The sequence below is a fragment of the Perca fluviatilis genome, chromosome 16 (genome assembly GCF_010015445.1).
Source record: "Perca fluviatilis chromosome 16, GENO_Pfluv_1.0, whole genome shotgun sequence".
Classification (NCBI taxonomy): domain Eukaryota; kingdom Metazoa; phylum Chordata; class Actinopteri; order Perciformes; family Percidae; genus Perca; species Perca fluviatilis.
The window spans coordinates 6,909,979-6,931,236 of NC_053127.1; the positions used below are offsets into that span (position 1 = coordinate 6,909,979).

The 21,258-nt window shown below is 41.3% G+C and overlaps 1 protein-coding gene across 6 annotated transcripts in view; it reads left to right on the forward strand.

Annotated features, from left to right (window-relative positions):
- Positions 1–21,258, forward strand: part of sgcd (sarcoglycan, delta (dystrophin-associated glycoprotein)) — a 383,518-nt gene that overhangs the window by 256,114 nt on the left and 106,146 nt on the right. For all 6 annotated transcript variants that reach the window (XM_039778324.1, XM_039778327.1, XM_039778323.1 and 3 more), the window contains one exon: positions 18,864–18,965. In XM_039778324.1, the coding sequence (XP_039634258.1) occupies positions 18,864–18,965 (102 nt within the window). The remainder of the gene's footprint in view (positions 1–18,863; positions 18,966–21,258) is intronic.

Consider the following 21,258-nt stretch of genomic DNA (forward strand, 5'->3'; position numbering starts at 1 on the left):
TTTACTGATGCGCTGTTAAAATAACAATGAAATGCAGCGTTATTGACTTTAGACCAGGTTTTTGTTGGTCAATGGCGCGATCGCTTCCCGCTGCCCCAAGAATGCACCTGAACACACCTCCCTGTAAGACCAGCACGCCCATGGGCGCACAGATGGGCGCAGGTGCACGTCAGTGCATCAATAAGAACATCTAAAGGAATCCTTCTTCAGCACGAGAACGCAAGCTGTAGAACTTATTTTTACCCAAGCATCATTTTGAGAGCCCTTTTACTTTTACCAGCAGATGACTTTATCCTCACACACATTAAACTTAAGTGCTGCTGTGGCCAGACGTGGCTGTGACAGTGACCGAACATTGTTCCTGTCTCTGATGGAACTTCATCACAAAGCGCCTCCAAGAACCATAAAAACAATAACCGCTTCCAATTAGCCCACAGTAATGACTTCATAATCAGGAGATAACTGCACCACTTTCACTACTGTCACAATGTAGTCATAACTCTGTGTGTGTATGCGTGTGTGTTTAAATGAAGGTGAAAGGTGTATAAAAGTGAGGACACTCTGGCTGTTTTTTTTTTTTTTTTTTTATGTAGCGAAATAACAATACTTCACTCAAAACGTAATCAAGAACATTTTAAAATACCGATTTTACTATATAATTACTATATAATTATATAATTTACTATATTATAAAACTACTTGAAAAATACAAAATACACAACAAAACTACTCAATACAGTAACGAGAGTAAATGTATTTTGTTACGTTCCACCTCTGATATTTTCCTCATATCGTGCAGCGCTAACACAGCCATGCTAGCAGCTCCGTCAGGCTGCACAACAGTACTACTATATGCAATACCTACATACAATGACAATGCTAACGTGTTGGTGTTAAGCAGGCATGACGTTTACGTCTTCACTTTCTTAATTTAGAGTGTTAGTATGCTAAAACTGGTTAACCCTTGCGTTGTCTTCCCGTCGACCATGCAACTTTGTGTTTTTCTGGGTCTAAATTTCAACATTTTGTTGTTCTTTTGCTACACTTCTCTCGACGTTTTTGTCGATTTCATTCCAATTTTTTTGTCACTTTTTTTTAATCATGTTTTTGTCAATTTTTTTAATCACCTTTAGCTGTTTTTAAATAAAAAAAATTAGTTTTTGTCTTTTTTTTTCCTGTGTTTTTTAAGCTTTTCCACACACTTTTCCATGTTCTTTTGTCAAAGTTCTGATATAGAAAGTTGTTGTCAACAACAGTAGGGTTAATTAGCACAGTTTATAAAAACAATGTTTTCGCAGAGATGGCTGGAGGCGACAGACAGTTCGTCTAGCTTCGTAGAATTTCTGCTAAACACAAGTTCTCCGTGATACCTTCATAGGCGATCGCACGCAGGGTTTTTAAAAGCTCCATCTTCTCTCTATCCACACTGCAATGTGAGGCCAGCCTTTTCAAAATTATACCTTGGAGAGCTCTTTGGAGCCGCTTAGGTTTGGAAAGCGGTGGCTTAAAGTGGACGTAATAACCAAACCGAGAGTAAAAGATCGCTTTTCAAATTCAGCCCCATTGGTGTGGACACTCTCTCTCTCTCTCTCTCTCTCTCTCTCTCTCTCTCTCTCTCTCTCTCTGCTCGTCCCCGATATCTTTCTCAGCCTCTAATTCAGTCGCTCGCTAATTTTTCCCTCCCACCTTCTAACTTTTTCATCAGTCTCCCCTCCTCCTTCCTTTCTCCCCTCCTCCCTCTATTAACTCCACCTGAGGTTGCCATCTTTCGCATCGTTTCCACCCCAACACGTCGTCCGTCCGTCTCATTTTCTCTCCAGCCCTTATCTTGCTCTCTGTGTTTATCTATCTATTTTGCCCAGTCTTATCTCTCCCCTGACTTCATCAATACCCCCCTCCTGCTCTCCTTTTCTTTCATCTTTCATTCCCGGGTTCTCCGTCCTCCCGTAACCCCCACTCCCCCCGCCCGCCCGCTCACCCATCTGCTCTCCTATCCCGTTGATGGATGATGTGGTGCGGCGTCGAGGGCCTCAATCAGACGAGCGGGGGGTTTGCTGTGGAGAGCAATCTCAAAGCCAATTCCACTGATAGCCATCGCAGGCTGTTGCAACATGACGCTGCAGCTTTCACCTGTTGAGCGAAAGAGAGAGAGACAGAGAGAGACAGAGAGAGAGAGAGAGAGAGAGACTAATAACAATTACTTTACTGTAATTGAGTAGGGTTTTTTGTGTACTTTAACTTTTACTTAAGTATGTTTTGTTTGAAGTGTTTTACTTTGCTACATTTTGAATCACGTTTGTTACTGAGTAAAAAAAATGTTGTATTTTTGCCCTTAAAGTGATGGTTCAGAGTAATTTACCCTAGGGTCCTTTGCACCATGACCTCGAGCCAAACACCCCCCCAGCAGCTTTTTTCACCTGGGTCTAACACTGGGCGAGTTAGCGTAGAGTAGCGTTAGCCGCTGAGTAGCTTAGCGCGGGGCTAATGGACCCACGTTTGTATCTCTTAAATGACCCCACTAATAATGCCCGAAATGATACCAAAGGTCTACACTAGTATATATAGGTTATGCACTCATAAAACGATGGATTGGAAAGTTTGTAAGTACACCAGAAGTTTATGAACACTTGCCTGCTCTCTTCAGCTCTCTGCTGCTGCTGCTGCTGCTGCTACCTGCAGTTAGACGAGTGCTTAGGGCCGTCTATAAATTACTACACCGAAAAGAGATACAACAAAAATATGTATTAATTTAATGATTAAATAAGGTAATGTCTCCAAACTTACCTCAATTATTACTTGTCTCCTGCTAGTTATATTACAGCACTTACTTTAAAAAATAAGTTATGTTGAGTGTCTACAAAGCCACTTATCGCTTTGGATGGATTAGGGATCGACCGATACTGGTTTTTCAAGGCCGATACCGATTATTAGTAGTTAATGAGACTGATATTTGGAACCGATGTGGATTTACAGTGAAAATGAAAAGATTGATGTCAAAATTAAGATTTTGGAACGGTACAAACTCCAACACAAAAGTTAGTTTAAATGCTTTAAGCAAGTATTTAATAAATGAGAAACTTTCAACATAATAGCCAGTAACAGAGAGTCAGATAGTGTTTTGTGTATGTGTGTGGGGGGGGGGGAGGACATTAAGTCAGACTCAGTGGTGAGAGAAACCGGAGCAGAGGGACAGACACAGAGCTGGAGCCGAGACAAAGTATCACACTTTTTAATTCATTAACTTTATCAGTTATCAGGCAAGTAAAACGCTGATACAGATAATCTGCAAACTGCCAAAAAAAAACAGCCCGATAATCAGCCAGGGTCAATAATCGCTCTATCCCTAGGATGGATGAATGAATGGATAATGGATTGAGCCTCATTTATTTATTTATCTATGTATGGATTTTGTCTATTTCTGCATTTCAGCCTGTTTTGCTACCTAGTGTATGTTGGAATATACCAAGTTGGGGTTTTTCTCTTTTTCTAATCCCGCCTCTGATGTTTCCTCACTGTAGTCAAATGATGAGATTTATAATGGTTTCCTCAGCGCCTGTTTTTGTTTATAGTTTATGCCGTTATTATTGAGTGTTTTCTTAGTGACAAGAAGCACTTTGTGTTACATTTTATATGTATGAAAAGTGCTATAAAAATCAAGTCTGATCCCGGAAGTGGAAGGTCGTGGACAATAGACTACTGTCTTACTGTGACCTGTGCAATAGGCCATTTTATATTCATCTGTATATTCATCTGTATATATATTCTCCCCACCTATACAAGAACCGGGTTTTCCCTGCCATTATAAGGTTTTATAATACGAATTAATGTCACTAAAAGACTTTCTTCAGATCTGTATGACTGTGGATTAGAGCCCGACCGATATATCGGCGGGCCGATATTATCGGCCGATATTAGGCATTTTCCAAACTATCGGTATCGACATTTATAATGGCCGATAAATGAATATTTAAAAAATAAAAACGGACGAAACACCCTTCAGCCATGTTCTGAGTGTTGGCGTTTGTCCGCCAGAGGGCGCTCTACAACCTCCCTGCTGGCAACACTGTTTGATTTTTGTTGTTATTGTGTTTTTGTTCAAAGGACTTTAAGTTTTATATCTTAAGTTTGTATTTTTATACATTTTATTTATCAGAACTGTAATATATTTTGATGGTTCTCTGTTCTGTTGTGACAAACTTCATGAAAACTACATTATCATATTATTTTAGTGACGACTCATAAATAACTACAAATAACTCTTGTTAGGGAAATCTGTTTATGTTTTATTATGCGTTTCTGGATTTTTTTATATCGGAATATCGGATTTTTAAATGACCAAATATTTGCGCCGATATCGGCCTTAAAAATCCTTCATCGGTCGGGCTCTAGTGTGGACTTCTTTAGCAAGTTTTGTCTTTAAGCTTCTTGTGAGTTATTTATTTCTTATCTGCTCTAGCTTTTCCAAAGTTTTAGACACCGATAATGGTGATAATAACGGTCCAAAATGATGTGAGAACGGGACGCAAAACTACCACAAAGGGACACAAAGCGACTACAAAGAGATGACCACAGAGAACCAAAACAACCCCAAAGAAAACCCCAAATTACCAAAAAGAAACAACACGATGACAAAGAGACGCCAAATCCCAGAAAAAAATTCCACAAAGAGACGCAAAATGTTTGGGGAAATTTCATTTATTTTATTGAAACATTTCACATTTTCCTGAGGAAGGACGTCTTTAAGCCCCCGTCAAATACACTTAAGTCTTCCACAAAGCCAGGAAAAACACCAAAGAAGTGTCTATAGTGTACATATTGCCGTTATTATTCTCTTCTTATTTCCTATTTTTTTTTTTTATCCTATTTATATTTAATGTGTATTTTTGTTATTTGTTGTGCTGCATTGAGCCGCTGGGACAGGTGAATTTCCCCAATGCGGGATCAATAAAGTCTATCTTCTCTGAGTTGCTGCTCCAGGTGATGCTCCGCTCAGACTGTAGGACAGACGGGAAAACTTGTTGTTGTTGTGGTTGTTGTTATCAGATGAATCAATTGAAAAATGTATTAGTTTGGAGTTGGGCCATGTCGGCACCCGGCAGCCACACAGGGCCAACGAAGGCTGATTGAAAGAGCACTCAGTGTTGCAGGATTGGGGAGGGAATGGATTGCAGGAGACGCATTGTTGCCTCTCGATGGCGCTTCATTTTACTCTCCGAGTGCTTTTTGGCGGAGGGTTCGCAGGTGGCCAGAGAGCTCTTTCATGTGCCCATTTGCACTTGAAAAGCAAACGCGGGTTTCGCTGGTAATTGAGCGAATAAACAGAGGAACAGCTTCTTCTCGGGTTGTCCCATGTTTACCTGTGGTGACAAACGCATAGCTCGGTTCTACCCCTACCCCCCCCCCCTCCTGTCATTTATTTGCTGAATTGTGCGTGGAAGAGAAGTGTTTAAGCTGCCTGGAGGGTAAGATTTACACAGGCTCTAGTTCAAATCGGGGAACCTACAATGCTGCATTATTTACAATTACTAATCTCTGATTGTGATGTTGTCATGGTGTCTGATTCCCTGCCATGGAAGTAGAAGCGTTCAACAAATTCACGAATGCCTTTGTTTTGTCCCAGTTAGGGGCTGGGTTGTCTGATGTCCCATTTCAAAGAGTGCTTCAAATGCAGCCAAGAAGAACAGCCTGAATTGGTAGGATTTCGACCGGTGCATCTCTGCAGCCTTCGGTGCGTCACAATCAATTCTGGGACAGTCAGTTTGTTAAAGCCACGAGCTGTTCCTCTCAGTGTTTTAGTCGAATGTATTGTAGTGGGTATGAAGTACTTGTGTTATTACATTATCTCACATGACAGTGATACAAACAAAAGATGTATCCCGGGATGCATTCAAAACTTTATTTTGTTTGGGAAAAGTCATAAATTAATCCATTTTTTTTTTTAAATTTGACTGAAAGAGACAATTATATTGTTAATGGCAGTTATTTCTGAGACAAGTGCACACACACACACACCCAATGAATGATCAATAGCTGTCAAGCTAACAGAGTGGTGACAGTGGAGGCAATGCTGGCTTTAAGTGTCGATCAATTCAGTCCTTGTTTCAGCAAATGCAGTAGAGAAAGCGAGAGAGAGGTGTGTGTGTGTGTGTGTGTGTGTGTGTGTGGGGGGGGGGAACTTGGGTACGTGTGTGTGATAAATAATCTCCAAATGTCTCGCAGCTTCAGACAAGCAAAGGGAGTAAAAGGATCCAAAGAGTTGGACCTAAGCTAACCCTCCTTTTATAGTGGTTCTAATTGGACCGACAATTCAAACAACACCAAGGGCTGGACGAGGTGTAATGTCCCTGTGTGTGTCTGTGTGTAGCTGTGTGTCCCTGTGTGTAGCTGTGTGTCTGTGTGTCCCTGTGTGTGTCTGTGTGTCCCTCTGTGTCCCTGTGTGTGCCGGTGTGTAGCTGTGTGTCCCTGTGTGTAGCTGTGTGTCCCTGTGTGTGCCGGTGTGTAGCTGTGTGTGTCTGTGTGTACCTGGGTGTCCCTGTGTGGGTAGCTGTGTGTCCTGTGTGTGTCTGTGTGTACCTGGCTGTCCCTGTGTGTGTAGCTGTGTGTCCTGTGTGTCAAACAACACCAAGTGCTGGACGAGGTATAATTCATGCTACTTTTGAGATGTAACTCACAGGGTCATATTAACAATCTGGGAGAGTTAAGTACACACACTGTCCGAGTGCTTTAAGCGCTAAGAACTCCTTGGCTAAATGACAGACAAGGGAAAACTTTATTCCATTTTATTTTAGCTAGGTGGACCGTATTAAACCCATAGATGTCGACATACATTTGCTTTATTTGACTAAAGCACAAACGTTGGCGGCTGAAAATATTTTTTGGTAATATTATGAATCAGTTATTGACATTTTGAATGTTGTTCCATTTTGATTTGAAAGACGTTCCAGCTGAACTGAAAGAAAAAATGGGTGAGAGAGAGAGAGAATGTAAGGGAAGAAATGGAGGGAGGGGGGGAAATGAGAGAAGACAGAGGGGAAAAAAAGGAAATAAATGGGACAAGCGGAATCCCAAAACTGACAAGCAGGATGATCAGCAAGAGGGACCGGACAGGGGAGAGGATTATAAGAAGATGAAAGGCAGTGTGTGAAGGAAAGGAAAGGAAAAGAGGAGGAGAAGAGAGGTAAGGAGGCACACCTGAGTGTCGTGAGCCCTCTGTCCCGGTAGGAGCGCTCCTGAATAATTCATGGCTGCTCGCCTGGCTGTGCTGGCCGCAGCGCGCTGCTCGCTGCTCGCTGCCCACTGCAGAGAACGAAAACAAAGAATCCTGATAAGGAAAGAAGCTGCACACTGTGCAGCTGTGTTCGGCGTTTTGAGTCGAGTCTTAACTGCAGTTCTTCAGTGAGATGAAGATCGTGATTTGACCGACAGATGCAGCTCAGTGAAGTCCAACCAAATGTGTATAATATGAATAGCATCGATTTTAGTGCTGTCAAACGATTAAAATATGTAATCGCGATTAATTGCATTAATGTCATAGTTAACTCGCAATTTATCGCACATTTTTATCTATTCTAAATGTCCCTGGATTTCTTTTTGTCCCATTATTTTTTCTTTCTCATTTTAATGCTCTTATCAACATGGAAAAGTGGATCGGTTTGCTTTGTGCAAATGTTTTTTTTTATTGAAAACAACATTGGCATATACAATTTCATACTAACATTCTCACTTGGACCCATTTAGCTATGGCTGCAGTAAGTTGGTTCTTAGTTGTGGTATCCATGTGCTTCTTTCTGAAGTCATCCATTGTCGCCTGGCTATGACGAGGGGGGGCGGAGAATTGGCATTAGCTGGGCCATCAATTGGTATTTCGGACTGGACGTGCTGCGAGGATGGCTCAGTTCACAACGACAAAACACACAGATCCCTTTGGTCTTGTCAACGGAACCATTTGGCAACTTTTTTAAAGTAAAGTATTGGCATCCATTTCGGCATCTCGCACACGCCATCCACTCAAAATGTAACCTTAGCCTACTAGCTACTCTTTGGCCGGCTCGCAAGCCCAAACAAGTGTGTGCCTGTTGTTTTGTTTAAAGGTCCCATGGCATGAAAATGTCACTTTATGAGGTTTTTTAACATTAATATGAGTTCCCCCAGCCTGCCTATGGTCCCCCAGTGGCTAGAAATGGTGATAGGTGTAAACCGAGCCCTGGGTATCCTGCTCTGCCTTTGAGAACATGAAAGCTCAGATGGGCCGATCTGGAATCTTCTCCTTATGAGGTCATAAGGAGCAAGGTTACCTCCCCTTTCTCTGCTTTGCCCGCCCAGAGAATTTGGCCCACCAATGAGAGAGAGACGTCATGGCTTTCAAACGAGCAAAGTGGCAGTTGGTCAAGGCCACACCCCCACCCTCCACCTTCCCCCCCCTCTCCTCCTCAATAGCTACAGACACAGAAATGGCACATCCTAAGGAAAACTCAATGTGGGACTGGCTCTAGTGGCTGTAATTCTGCACCAAGGCTGAATTTTGGGAAAGAGACTTCAGATACAGTATTAGGGGACCACTAAGGTCTATATAAAAGAGACTTCAGATACAGTATTAGGGACCACTAAGGTCTATATAAAAGATACTTCAGATACAGTATTAGGGGACCACTAAAGTCTATATAAAAGATACTTCAGATACAGTATTAGGGGACCACTAAGGCCTATATAAAAGAGACTTCAGATACAGTATTAGGGGACCACTGAGGTCTATATAAAAGAGACTTCAGATACAGTATTAGGGGGCCACTAAGGTCTATATAAAAGAGATTTCAGATACAGTATTAGGGGACCACTATGGTCTATATAAAAGAGACTTCAGATACAGTATTAGGGGACCACTAAGGTCTATATAAAAGAGACTTCAGATACAGTATTAGGGGACCACTAAGGCCTATATAAAAGAGACTTCAGATACAGTATTAGGGGACCACTAAGGCCTATATAAAAGAGACTTCAGATACAGTATTAGGGGACCACTAAGGCCTATATAAAAGCATCCAAAGAGCACCATGTCATGGGTCTAGCTAGATCCGGTGTGGTGTTGTAGTTTTTCTAACGTCACTAGTTGTTGCAACAGCGTGTGAAAAAAAACTACAAAGTTTGCTAGGCCAAAAAGAACGTTAATCTCGCGATAAAAAAATTGACGGCGTTAAAAGGGGTTTGCGTTAACGCCGTTAATAACGCATTTAACTGACAGCACTAATAGATTTTATAGTATTTTCGGTTACACTTTACTTGAAGGTAGCTACATAAGAGTGACATGACACTGTCATAAACGTGTCATAATCATTATAAACGAGTCGTAAACGTTTATGACGTAACGCTTCTTTTAGTAAGTGTCATTCGGTTTTTGTCATGACATGTTAGGGTTAGGTCTGGCTTTTCATTTCTCTTCCTGACAACATTTCTTAGGTTTCCTTCTTTTTCTCATCCAGCTACAAAAGTTATTTGCAGTTCTGTACTGGACAACGGCACCAACGGTGGCTGTTGGAAGATTGCTCTTACAAGTAAAGAAACCCTAAATGTGGCCTTGTCTTATAATTCTTTTAAAATGCCAGTAATACTGCAGTTATTTCTTTATGAAATAGAAACAATTTAGAGCTGCCTTTCAAGTGCCCGCATGAGTAGAATTTCTAAAATTGAGTTCTTTGTAAGCGTGTGTTTCCACTTATGTCCACGGAGAGAAAAAGAAGGTGGTGTGAATTGGCGAGGGAGAGATACAGACTGAAGCGCATTACTTTTCAGCTATTATGCATCCTTAGCGATTATTCAGACGAAGATATGAGCTAGCCGGTGGGAGGAATCACTGAGCCAGTGCCGTCCGTTTCAGTGAAGAGGGACCACAGGAAGATTTGGGTATGCCTTATGGAAATCTATACGTCTGTACGGAGGATGGAATATTCTGTCGAGAACCTCCAAGTAGGGGAAAATGTACGTCTCCTTTCTAACAGTGGATTTTTCGTCATCAAAGTGTTGGAAATTGAGTTTAGATAAGTCTGCCGGTCGTCTCTCCCAGGCCTACTGATATCCACCTGGGGGGTAATTCACAATCACAACACGTCTGCCCCCCCCATCCACTGTTGCCACCACAGTGCCAGAATTTTAATACGTTTTACAAAGTGTGGGGAAGTATTACATGAAGGAGGCTTGAAAACAGTCCTCAGTTTCTTTGAGATTTCATAGGGGTCTTGATCTCCATTTGCTCGTCAGAACCTGAGGGATGAAAAGAGGGAGGGGAAACAAACAAAAAAAAGGGCTTTGCATGACAAGATCACATGGGCAGATAAACGGCTTTTTCCTCTCTCTCTCTCTCTCTTAGTCTCCTATCACACTGACATCTCTTATCTTCAAAACGGTCCAAAGGGTGATCCCATTTCATGTATGTAATGACTGGATGGAAAGTGAGAGTCAGCCTTGCTAGTCCTATTTTGAATCCAAGCGGCCCCTGAGCCAATCTCCTCCCACCATTGCTTGGTTAATATCATCGACTGTTAATATAAATGGACAGAGCATATGTGGCGTCACCCATTGGTTCGTTGAGATCTGCTACGAGTAGTCGAGTTTGCCGTTTACAGGCACAGCCATCCTGGTCGCAATCACGTCATAGCCCCGCCCTAAAACAGCCCCTGCTTTATCGCCAATTTGAAAATCAACGAGACCATAATTCAAAACATGAACATCATTGTCAGGGTGAAGATGAGGCTTGGACCCAAATGCAGTTCAACAAGATTTATTCCAACCAGGAAAAACACTAGAATGAGAATCGTCCACAGGGCAGCACACAACACGACATGAACCACACCAACAGAAAATAAGAATCCGACAAGAGACAAGGGAAAACAGAGAGACTAAATACACAGGGTAACAAACACTAACAAGGGACAGGTGATACCAACAGGTGGAACAAATCAGGGCGGGGCAGAACAATCAGAAAAGGAGGGAAACAAACAAAGACCGGAAGACAAGTGACCAAGGATGTAACCAAACAGTGGAATCCAAAAATATAACAGGAAATTCCAAGAAACACACAAAAACACAATAAGAGCGGGGCAGACGTGACAATCATTCTGTGTTGCAGAAGACTTAAAAAACCGGATGCATTGTCCATTGTTTGAGATATCCAATTTTGAGCAAAACTGAAATTTTCAGCGTCAAAAACATCATTTTCTGCATTCTGGTGAATTCTTCTGCAACAATTTGTGCCTATCTGCATCAATTTATGGTGCAAATGTCTTTATTTCTGGAAAGGAAATTATAATAGGTTTTTGGGGTGGGTTGCACTGGCCAGTTTTGATTATTGGGGGAGGGGTTGTATATATCTAAATTAAAAAGTTGGGTAACACTTTACTTAAACGTATCTACATAAGAGTGACATGACACTGTCATGAACACATGACACTGTCATGAATAAAGTCATGACACACAAAGTAAGTTATGTCATAAACGTTTCTGACTTGTTTATAATGTTTATGACACGTTGATGACAGTGTCATGTCACTCTTATGTAGATACCTTCAAGTAAAGTGTAACCAACAGTTTCAGCGGTCTGAACTGGTCCGTCTCAGCCCGACTCAAACCAGCTGATGGTGTCGCTGCGACTCAGCTGGTCCAGTCTCCAGAGGCTGGTTTTAGAACGTAAGGGACGTCTCCTGTTTCAACAGCCGATAGAGAAGTCAGCTGGTCGAGTCAGCTACAAAATATAGAAATAAAATGATCCACAATCCATTTTATTTTTATGTTACAAACAGCTGGTCGAAATGGCAGAGTTTTAGACGGAGTCTCAACGACCGCCCGATAGCGCGGTAACGTTATATGGTCAAGCGAGATAGAGAGTGACTGAAGAAAGAGAGCGAGAGAGAGAGAGCAACCAGCGGCGTTAGAAAACAGCAGAGAATCAGAGAAATAAAATGTGTTTTTGCCGATTCAGTACAAAGAGGTGTTGCTATGGAGATGATACACCGGCTCGTCTCATTGGTGTGAACTGGCAGCTTTCAGAACGCTGCAGACCGGCTCGTTGCAAGAAGTTGCAAGTTTCAACTCATATTGTCGTGAATCTTGGGTCTGAACTGGGCTTTAGACTGACTGTCAACTTCCTGCCCTTTTTTTTGAGAAAAAAATACAAACACAACGTAAAACTTATAACCAATAAAAACGGTAAAACAGACGGGATCCTCAGCAACATATAAGCAACAAACAAGCAATTCAAATAATACTGTTAATGTTCCAAATGGCTAGGAAGAAGTTGAGAACTTCTCTGGTCCTACCCCCCCCCCCTCTTCATTTTTATACATTTTTCATAATAGAAATTCAGTTTGCATCCATCAGCGTCCATGTTCAACTTGGTCAGCTTGAACAAATCAAACCTGTTGGACAATAACAAGAACAAAATGATCTGAACGGATGAACCAAAAACCATTAAAGAGTCAACAAACATAACCAAACAAGAAACCACTGGTAAAGTTCATAGCCATTCAATATTTAGTTTCTTTTTCTGTTTTTTGTTGGATTTTTTTTAAGTAAAAAAAAGGCCAAACAATGTAGATTAAAGACAAAGCCTTACTTTTAGATTCCGTGACTGTATTTGGTGAGTTGTGGTTTGACTCTTGGCTGCTCATTTAGAGAATTTTCATCCAGTGAACAGCTTGACGAATGGACTTTTCTTCCCCTCTGGGTTGCTCCTACGTCATTCTATTTATTTTATGAAATAATATTCTGGGCCTGCTGACGACTTAAAATACTTCCCTTAATTAACCGAATACAGCATGCATAGGCATTTGGTGTTTTGCTGTGTTAAAATGAGCTTGGCTGAGAGAGAGAGAGAGAGAAACACAATTTATCCTTTGGGGCCCTGTCTGAAAGAGTAGACAAGAACAAAATACACAAGTGTTAACTTCAAAGTGAAACATGCAATTTTGACTCAGGCTTATAACATTTCTTGGAAGTTTTAATTAAGGGCGTTTTCACACATGAAAGTCCGAACCAAGGTCCGTACCAAGGTTCATATTTTTGTTACGTTGTATACATTTGATCCGGTAAGTTTTGGTTTCACACTGCAGTTTTGCAAGCGCACTAAAGATCTCTACGTGACAAAACTACGTCCTGCCGTCATCACATACGTGAGCTGCGTATCCAGATACTTAGAACTGATTGGTTTGTTGACGGCTTCCCCGTCCTCTCGTATCCTCTCTCTGGGTCCGAGTTTAGGCTATTCAACTGACCGCTGCTCTCCCCTACTGCCGTGGCTCTTTTTGTTTTGTTGTGATGTAGAGAAGCAAGACACGGGAACTTTCTTTCTGGAGCATTTATTCAGAGACAAACTGAAACCTACACTGTACATTTACTACCACTTAACAAATAAACTGCTGATGTATTCTCTGATCTGATAGCCGACAGCTGTCTGCTCTGAGCGCATTTACCATCTCTCTCTCTCTCTCTCTCTCTCTCTCTCTCTCTCTCTCTCTCTCTCTCACTAAGCACCGAGCTATTCCTTAAAGGAGCTTCCCCGGTCTTGTAACACGAGGAGAGCCTGCCAGAGCTTCCTGTATTTGGTCCAAAAGTCCGAACCATCCAAAAGATGCTTTCACACTATCAACGAACCGGACCATGGTTCGGTTTAGTCCGGACCGAGACCACCTCTTTTTGTCGGACCAAAATGTGGTCTTTTGATCTGGACCGTGGTCCGGGGGAGGTTTCACACCTTTAATTTTGGTTCGGATGAAACTAAAAAGTCCGAAAGTCCGGACCAAACGAGGTATGTGTGAAAACGCCCTAAGTTGTGTTTACCATAAAGGGTCTGAAAAAGAAGTGCAGGTCAGTCAGGTGAATGGACTTATATATATATATATATATATATATATATATATATATATATATATATATATAACTGAATGATATGAATGTACATCCTTAGATGCATCCATTCAGTATTGACTCAGTAAAACTACTTTTGTTATTTTGTTTCAATTGAGATTAAACTAGACCTGTGACAATTCCAAATTTTGCTCTACAATTAAGTGTCTCAGAAATAATTGCGAATAGCAATGCAAATATCTCTTTCAGTAAAATTTAATGTATTAATGTATTAAAGTTTTGGGTCTTTTGGGTATATAACTGTCATGTGAACCCGATAATATAGTAACACCATAGACTGTTAATATTAAATGGACAAAGCATCCGGTTTCGGCAAAGTGCTCCAAATACTAAAGTGCCTTAAACCTGCATTCTATCTGAATTCCAGCAGGGGGCGACACGTGCCATTGCAAAAGGAGGTCGGTTTCTGTAGCAGTCTATGAGAAAGTGACCCACTTCTCACTTGATTTATTACCTCAATAAACATATTCATAATGTGTTTGTGGTCTCAATCGCTAGTTTTAAGTCTTCTGCAACACAGAATGATGTTCATTTTTTTAATTATGGTCTCATTGATTTCAAAATTGACGATAAAGCAGAGGGTGTTTTAGGGCGTGGCTATGATGTGATTGACAATCAGCGGCCTGTCTTATATGTAATATAACTATTGGATAAAGATATATTTAAAACCTAACGAAGCTAAATCTTACCTTGAATTATGTAGGCTAGCTTTCAGCAGCAGTTGCATCCAGATTGCCAGTGAACGTGTGTAACGTAGAGTGTAAGCAGCGTTGCCAACTCTCAGCTAACGTCACAGAGTTAGCCCAACAGTCTATGGCTCCACCCTCACTCCATCCTCAGGTCTAAAATCGTCACATCCGCAACCAAGGTGGCTGCGCCCGTAACAGCAAACTCGACGACTCGTAGCAGATCTCCACAAACCAACGGGTGACGTCACACATGGCTCTGTCCGTTAATATTATACAGTCTAGGAGTAACACAAATACACGGCCTATGAAGTAAACCACGCCTCTTTATTATCATAAAACATTTTTTCTAACTATCCCCCACCCCCCTTGTCATTTTTGTTGCTATGAACGTGTTTAGGGTGAAGAGCCAAAACCTTAAAATTGAAATAATAATAAAAAGACATAGTCTGACCAATAATCACTTATATAAATACAATTTGGCATATCTAAGCCAAATCAAGAATTACCTGTCATATGAAATAAGACCTTGGCTAATGTTAGCAATGAATTGCCGTTAAACAAAGAAACCGCGATTATTTAAAAAAAATGGTCAATTAGACAATTATGTAGTAGTTGTTACAGGCTTATATTAAACGTAACATTTTAGATACAATAATGCATTTAATTCCCCTCTTTTATGGTAATATTGCTCACATGATTAGCACGATAGCATACCTGATCCGTCTGTAATACAGTGGAAATACAGTGCATTGATCAGTCTTTAAATGTTGATGTACGGGGTTAGATTTGTCTCATTAAATGTGTGTGAACAGATTGACAATCTGTGTGTAAATGTGTAATCTGTAAATATTAAACACTTTCCACAAATACAAAAATAAGATTTCTAAACTCACAAAAACTAATTTGCAAATACACAAACAAGTTCCACAGATAAAATAAATAGCTGTAAGTGCATAACACACATTTACAGTTAAATGAAAAGTATTTGTGAACACCTTCGTAACATTTGCAACTTTCAAATCGAATTGAGATCCACAAATGCCTTTTGTCGATTCACAGATAAAAACTGGATTCACAAATGTCCATTTGAAAGTTGCAAATGTTATGAAGACGTTAGCAAATGCTTTTTTTTTTATTTGTAAAAGTGTGTAATGTACTTACAGATATATATTTTCTTAATTTGAGGAACTTGTTTGCGTATTTGCAGATCCGTTTTGTATTTGCTAATTCTTTTTGTGAGTTTACAAATCTTATTTGTGTTTGTGGAATGTGTTTTTATATTTACAGATTACACACGCACACAAACATTGTCAATTTGTTCACACACACTTAATGAGACATATCTCATCCCATATTTATTTATATAATACAGCATATTCTTTGTATTTGATAATGAAGAATAGTACGAGCCTGGGCTGTTTGTATATGCGATTTTTCCGCCTTGTTTGCCAATGGATCAGTTTGTAATACTGATGCTGAAGTCAAGTATTTACCATGCATTCAAAAAGATTAAGAGATTAGGGCATCTCATCAGCGTAATGACTCTAATACTGTCTGTGGACAGTGTTAAGAGTGTGTTCCCCACACAGCAATCTTGCCACTTAGATTACTAACAGGTGTGTGTTATCAAAATGCAGGTGTTAGAACCAGCCAGCGATACACGCTCATGGCTCTGCATTATTTTGGCAGGAAATACACTCACCTAAAGGATTATTAGGAACACCATACTAATACCGTGTTTGACCCTATCCTATCAATATGGGCCAACATTTCTAAAGAATGCTTCCAGCACCTTGTTGAATCAATGCCACAAAGAATTAAGGCAGTTCTGAAGGTGAAAGGGATCCCACACACCATTACACCCCCACCACCACCAGCAGCCTGCCCAGTGGTAACAAGGCATGACAGATCCATGTTCTCGTTCTGTTTACGCCAAATTCTGACTCTACCATCTGAATGTCTCAACAGAAATCGAGACTCATCAGACCAGGCAACATTTTTACAGTCTTCAACTGTCCAATTTTGGTGCACTCGTGCAAATTGTAGCCTCATGTTCCTATTTTTGGTGGAGATGAGTGGTACCCGGTGGGATCTTCTGCTGTTGTAGCCCATCCGCCTCAAAGTTGTTCATGTTGTGGCTTCACAAATGCTTTGCTGCATACCTCGGTTGTAACGAGTGGTTATTTGAGTCAAAGTTGATCTTCTATCAGCTTGAATCACTCGGCCCATTCTCCTCTGACCTCTAGCATCAACAAGGCATTTTCACCCCCCAGGACTGCAGCATACTGGATGTTTTTCCTTTTTCAGACCATTCTTTATAAACCCTAGAAATGGTTGTGCGTTAAAATCCCAGTAACTGAGCAGATTGTGACATACTCAGACCAGCCTGTCTGGCACCAACAACCATGCCACACTAAAAGTTGCTTAGATCACCTTTCTTTCCCATTCTGACATTCAGTCTGGAGTTCAGGAGATTGTCTAGACCTGGACCACACCCCTAAATGCACTGAAGCAGCTGCCATGTGATTTATTGATTAGATAATTTCATTAACGTGAAATTTAACAGGTGTTCCTAATAATCCTTTAGGTGAGTGTACGATACAATTTTGTTGTCAGTTTACACTGAAGTTCCCGACCAGCTCCGCTCAAAAAGAAAGAAGAAGAAAAGAGGAAATACACAGAGTTAGACAACCATTACAGAGCTGTTGCCGCAAGTTGACGTTCACATCCGTGATTTGTCTTTAACCCTTGTGTTGTTTTCCCGTCCAACTCGAATTTTTTTTTTTCTTTCAAATTTTGTATGGCTTTTTTTTCGATGTTTTTGTGACTTTTTCAATGTTTTGGGCACTTTTTTTTGGCGTTTTTGTTGCTTTTTCTAAAGTTTGTAGGTCTTCTTTCAGTGTTTTTGACAGTTTTTTCATTGTTTTTGTTGCTTTTCCTAACGTTATTTTATTTTATTACATTTTTTTACATGTTCAGCGTTTATTTCGACGTCCCATATTTTCTGTTATAAAACAACTTTGAAAACAGTTCAAATTTGACCCAAGAACATCATGAGGGTTAACATGTATGTGGACATCAGTGTTTTTCCTGGCTCAGAACAGGCCTTTTGGGGAGTGACTACACACAACAGTAAGCATGATCGGTCCGCGTACAGTAAAGGCAATGAAGGCAATGTTACCTTATTTGACAGAAATCTAAGCATTTTCCTGTTACTTCTGACAATTTCATGAACAAAAATGTATATTATGCTTGAGTAAATGAAACCCCAATTAATAAAACTGCTGAAAACATTTTAATATTTCAATAAATCCCAAGGAGAGTCTGGTACAGGCTGACTCTAGAGATCAAACTGAGTTTATTAGTGCTCATAATCAAGATTATGTTCTGCTTGTTCAAAGCTTGTTTGGTAAATTGCTCTTAAACACATTTGGAGAGGATTTGAATCGCTATTTATTATTCTCAATTCTTTTCATTTTGGTGCTAGTGATTTTCCTTTGGGACTGGCTAAAACCTCTTTGGGGGGCGGCGCCAAACATTAGCCTGGCTCCGCCCTCCTATGTACGTCCGCTCAATTTTCATTTCCCTTCAGTACATCGTCTGGGTTTGCGGTATATTCTTGGGTTTTCTCCGGTCAAATCTTTACCGGTCCAATCAGCGAACAGAGGGAGTGGCTGAGAACGATTAGATTTTCCAGCTCGCTCCGTTAGTGGTGAAGGAGTTGGCTAAGGCGAACGCTAGCGATGCTAAGCCGACGTCAAGACCAAACGTGAGCGATTGGTTCTGGCAGATCCAGAGTGGCTCTGGGCAGATCCAATAGTTTTAAACTTCAACAGAGTACCCGCCTTCAAGGAAGTTAACACTTGTCAATGGAGAGAGACCAGACTCTCTGGACTAATGAAATGGACCAGAGTCTGGTAGGACCAGTCTAATGTACCAGAGTCTGGTAGGACCAGGCTAATGGACCAGAGTCTGGTAGGACCAGGCTAGTGTACCAGAGTCTGGTAGGACCAGGCTAATGTACCAGAGTCTGGTAGGACCAGGCTAATGGACCAGAGTCTGGTAGGACCAGGCTAATGGACCAGAGTCTGGTAGGACCAGGCTAATGTACCAGAGTCTGGTAGGACCAGGCTAGCCAAACATTCCTGTATGCAGGAAAAACCCTGCATCTGTGTGGAATTCATGGCCAGTTGATATATACTTGCTCTAAAAACACGAGAAGAGAACATTGACTAATTGTGCCTGTGTCTTTGTTTCTCACAGGACGGCATGGGCAACCTGAGAATAACAGAGAAGGGCCTGAAACTGGAAGGGGACTCGGAGTTCCTCCAACCCCTCTATGCCAAAGAAATCCACTCCAAACCAGTAAGTCACTCGCAGAAAGACACACTTACACCCTTTTTAGAAGGACACATATTAGAATTCAGGTGAAGTTTATGCAGCATAAATCATTGTGATGCCAGATATTGTGTCTCCAAATAAAAGTGTCCCTTTATTTAGCCAGTACTTGGTGGTCAGTTTGGGTTTGGTGTTTGTGCAAAGACGACGCTCGCCACGCTAACGATGCTTAGCTCACAACACCTTAGATAAGAAACAGAGTGTCCTTCATGTAAGGGCAGCCTCATGGAGATTAGCTATGTAAAAGCAATCATTAGCAGTGTATTCAGTTCAGTTTATTTAAGAAGGGGACAGTGCAAATTAATCAAACACATGATTATACATGGGTTAAAAATGGCAGAATTAGGCTATGTTTAGACGGAAACGATCTGAAGAGAAAACACAAGAGTTGCGTTGCGTTCTCACTTTATATTCTGCATTTAGACGAGCGTTTTGGGGGGGACATCTGCGTGCATATGGCGACGCAAAAGTGTGAAATTCAATGTAGTATGCACACCAGGCGGCTAGGTGGTAGTGTGAAGCAGAACCTTCCTTCTACTTCTCTCCCTAGTAGCACGAAACCACAACAACAAAAGCTGACAATTTTGTCTGGACAGACGAGGAGGAGTTATTGCTCCAAACAATTCACACACGGCATACACACACACACACACACACTCGCACAGTGCGTTTTTTACCCTTTAGACGGGAACGTGACGGTGGAGCGTTTTTTTTAAGATTTCCACTCTGGAGGGTGGTTTGACTTTTTCTGTGTTTTTAAGCCCCAAAAACACTGTCGCCGTCTAAACAAAAGTCACATCTGATAAAATATTTTGTCGTTTTCACCCGCAAGCGTATTCGTGTAAACAGGGCCTATGCCAAAAGGCTGAAGTCCCCTTGGCCTCGATGTTAAAAAAAAAGCCTTTTTTAAAATACAAAAAAAGGAGAAAAAGAGGAAAGAAAGAGAACACAAGCAGAGCAGAACTTAGCACAGCACTAACTAAAAGACTGTTGTCAAATCCAATGATTGTAGTTGGTCCCCATTGTCTTTAAGCTTTTTGAATGTTTTTTTATTTATCATTACCTGCTCTAGCTTTTCCAGCATTTTAGACACAGATATGGTGATAATAATGGTCTGAAAGGATGTGAAAATGCATGTTATTTATTGAATAACCCCCTCAACCCCCGCCAAATACAAGAACCTAGTGGCGTTTTTCCATTACATGGTACCTGCTTGACTCGCCTCGCCTTTTTTGGTTTTCCATTACAAAAAAAAGTCCCAGGTACTTTTTTAGTACCACCTCCGTCCAGGTTCTAAGCGAGCTGAGGCGATACCAAAAGGTGACGTGAAAACCTGCAGACTACTGATTGGTCGGAGAGAATCGTCACTAATCACTGCGTCATCTAGCGACAGACGGGGGTGTCCTGAACAAACCCGCCATTTTTAAATAGTTTAGCCAGCGGTGTTTTGTTTTTTTGCCATCTCCAGCTTCTGTTGAAACAAAATGTGTCTTCTGGCAAACAGCCACATGCCGAGAATCAAAAACAACACACCTTCGACGTTCTGCGCATGTCGAGTTGGGTCACGGCAGTTTCCTGTGGCGTCGCTATCGCGACCAGCGACGCTCGCCTCAGGCATGAGGCGGTACTAAATCTGCAATGGAAAATGGAGGACGGGGCACCCTGGTCGAGCCGAGTAGAGTCGAGCAGGTACCATGTAATGTAAAAATGCCTGGAAAAAAGTCTTCCACATACCTGGGGTAAACACACTATGTGTGTCATAAAGAGCTTCTCAAATGAATGCAGTTGTTACCGCTATCTAAGTGTAAATGACTTTCTAGCAAACGCACAACAAGATAATGCACTGATTGGCCACAGCAACACGACATAGGCTGAGTAGTGTAACACAGGATGAGGTGTGAAGAGACGAGTGTCTAATGACCGGGAGTGTGAATTAGAGTCCTGGCGCCTACGTACATCTTTCATAGTGAGGAGAAAACATCAACATTTGAGTCAATCCTGTAGGGACTCGTACTGGAAGCATCAAACTACAAGTGCTTCCACTCCGGCTGCATCCGCAACTTGTATCGATTTCATTACGTGTCTAAATGTTGCTCTAACAAAGCTTAAATTGCGTTTGCAGAGGGTTTAAAACCACCCTAACAGATTCTGTGGTAGGAAAGGCACTACAATACATGTTCTCGCAAAGGTAGCTGAAAGCCATTGATCCGTTTCCTGCTGCGCTCAGGTTAGGATGTCAGCAGACTAAGCCGAGCGGCCC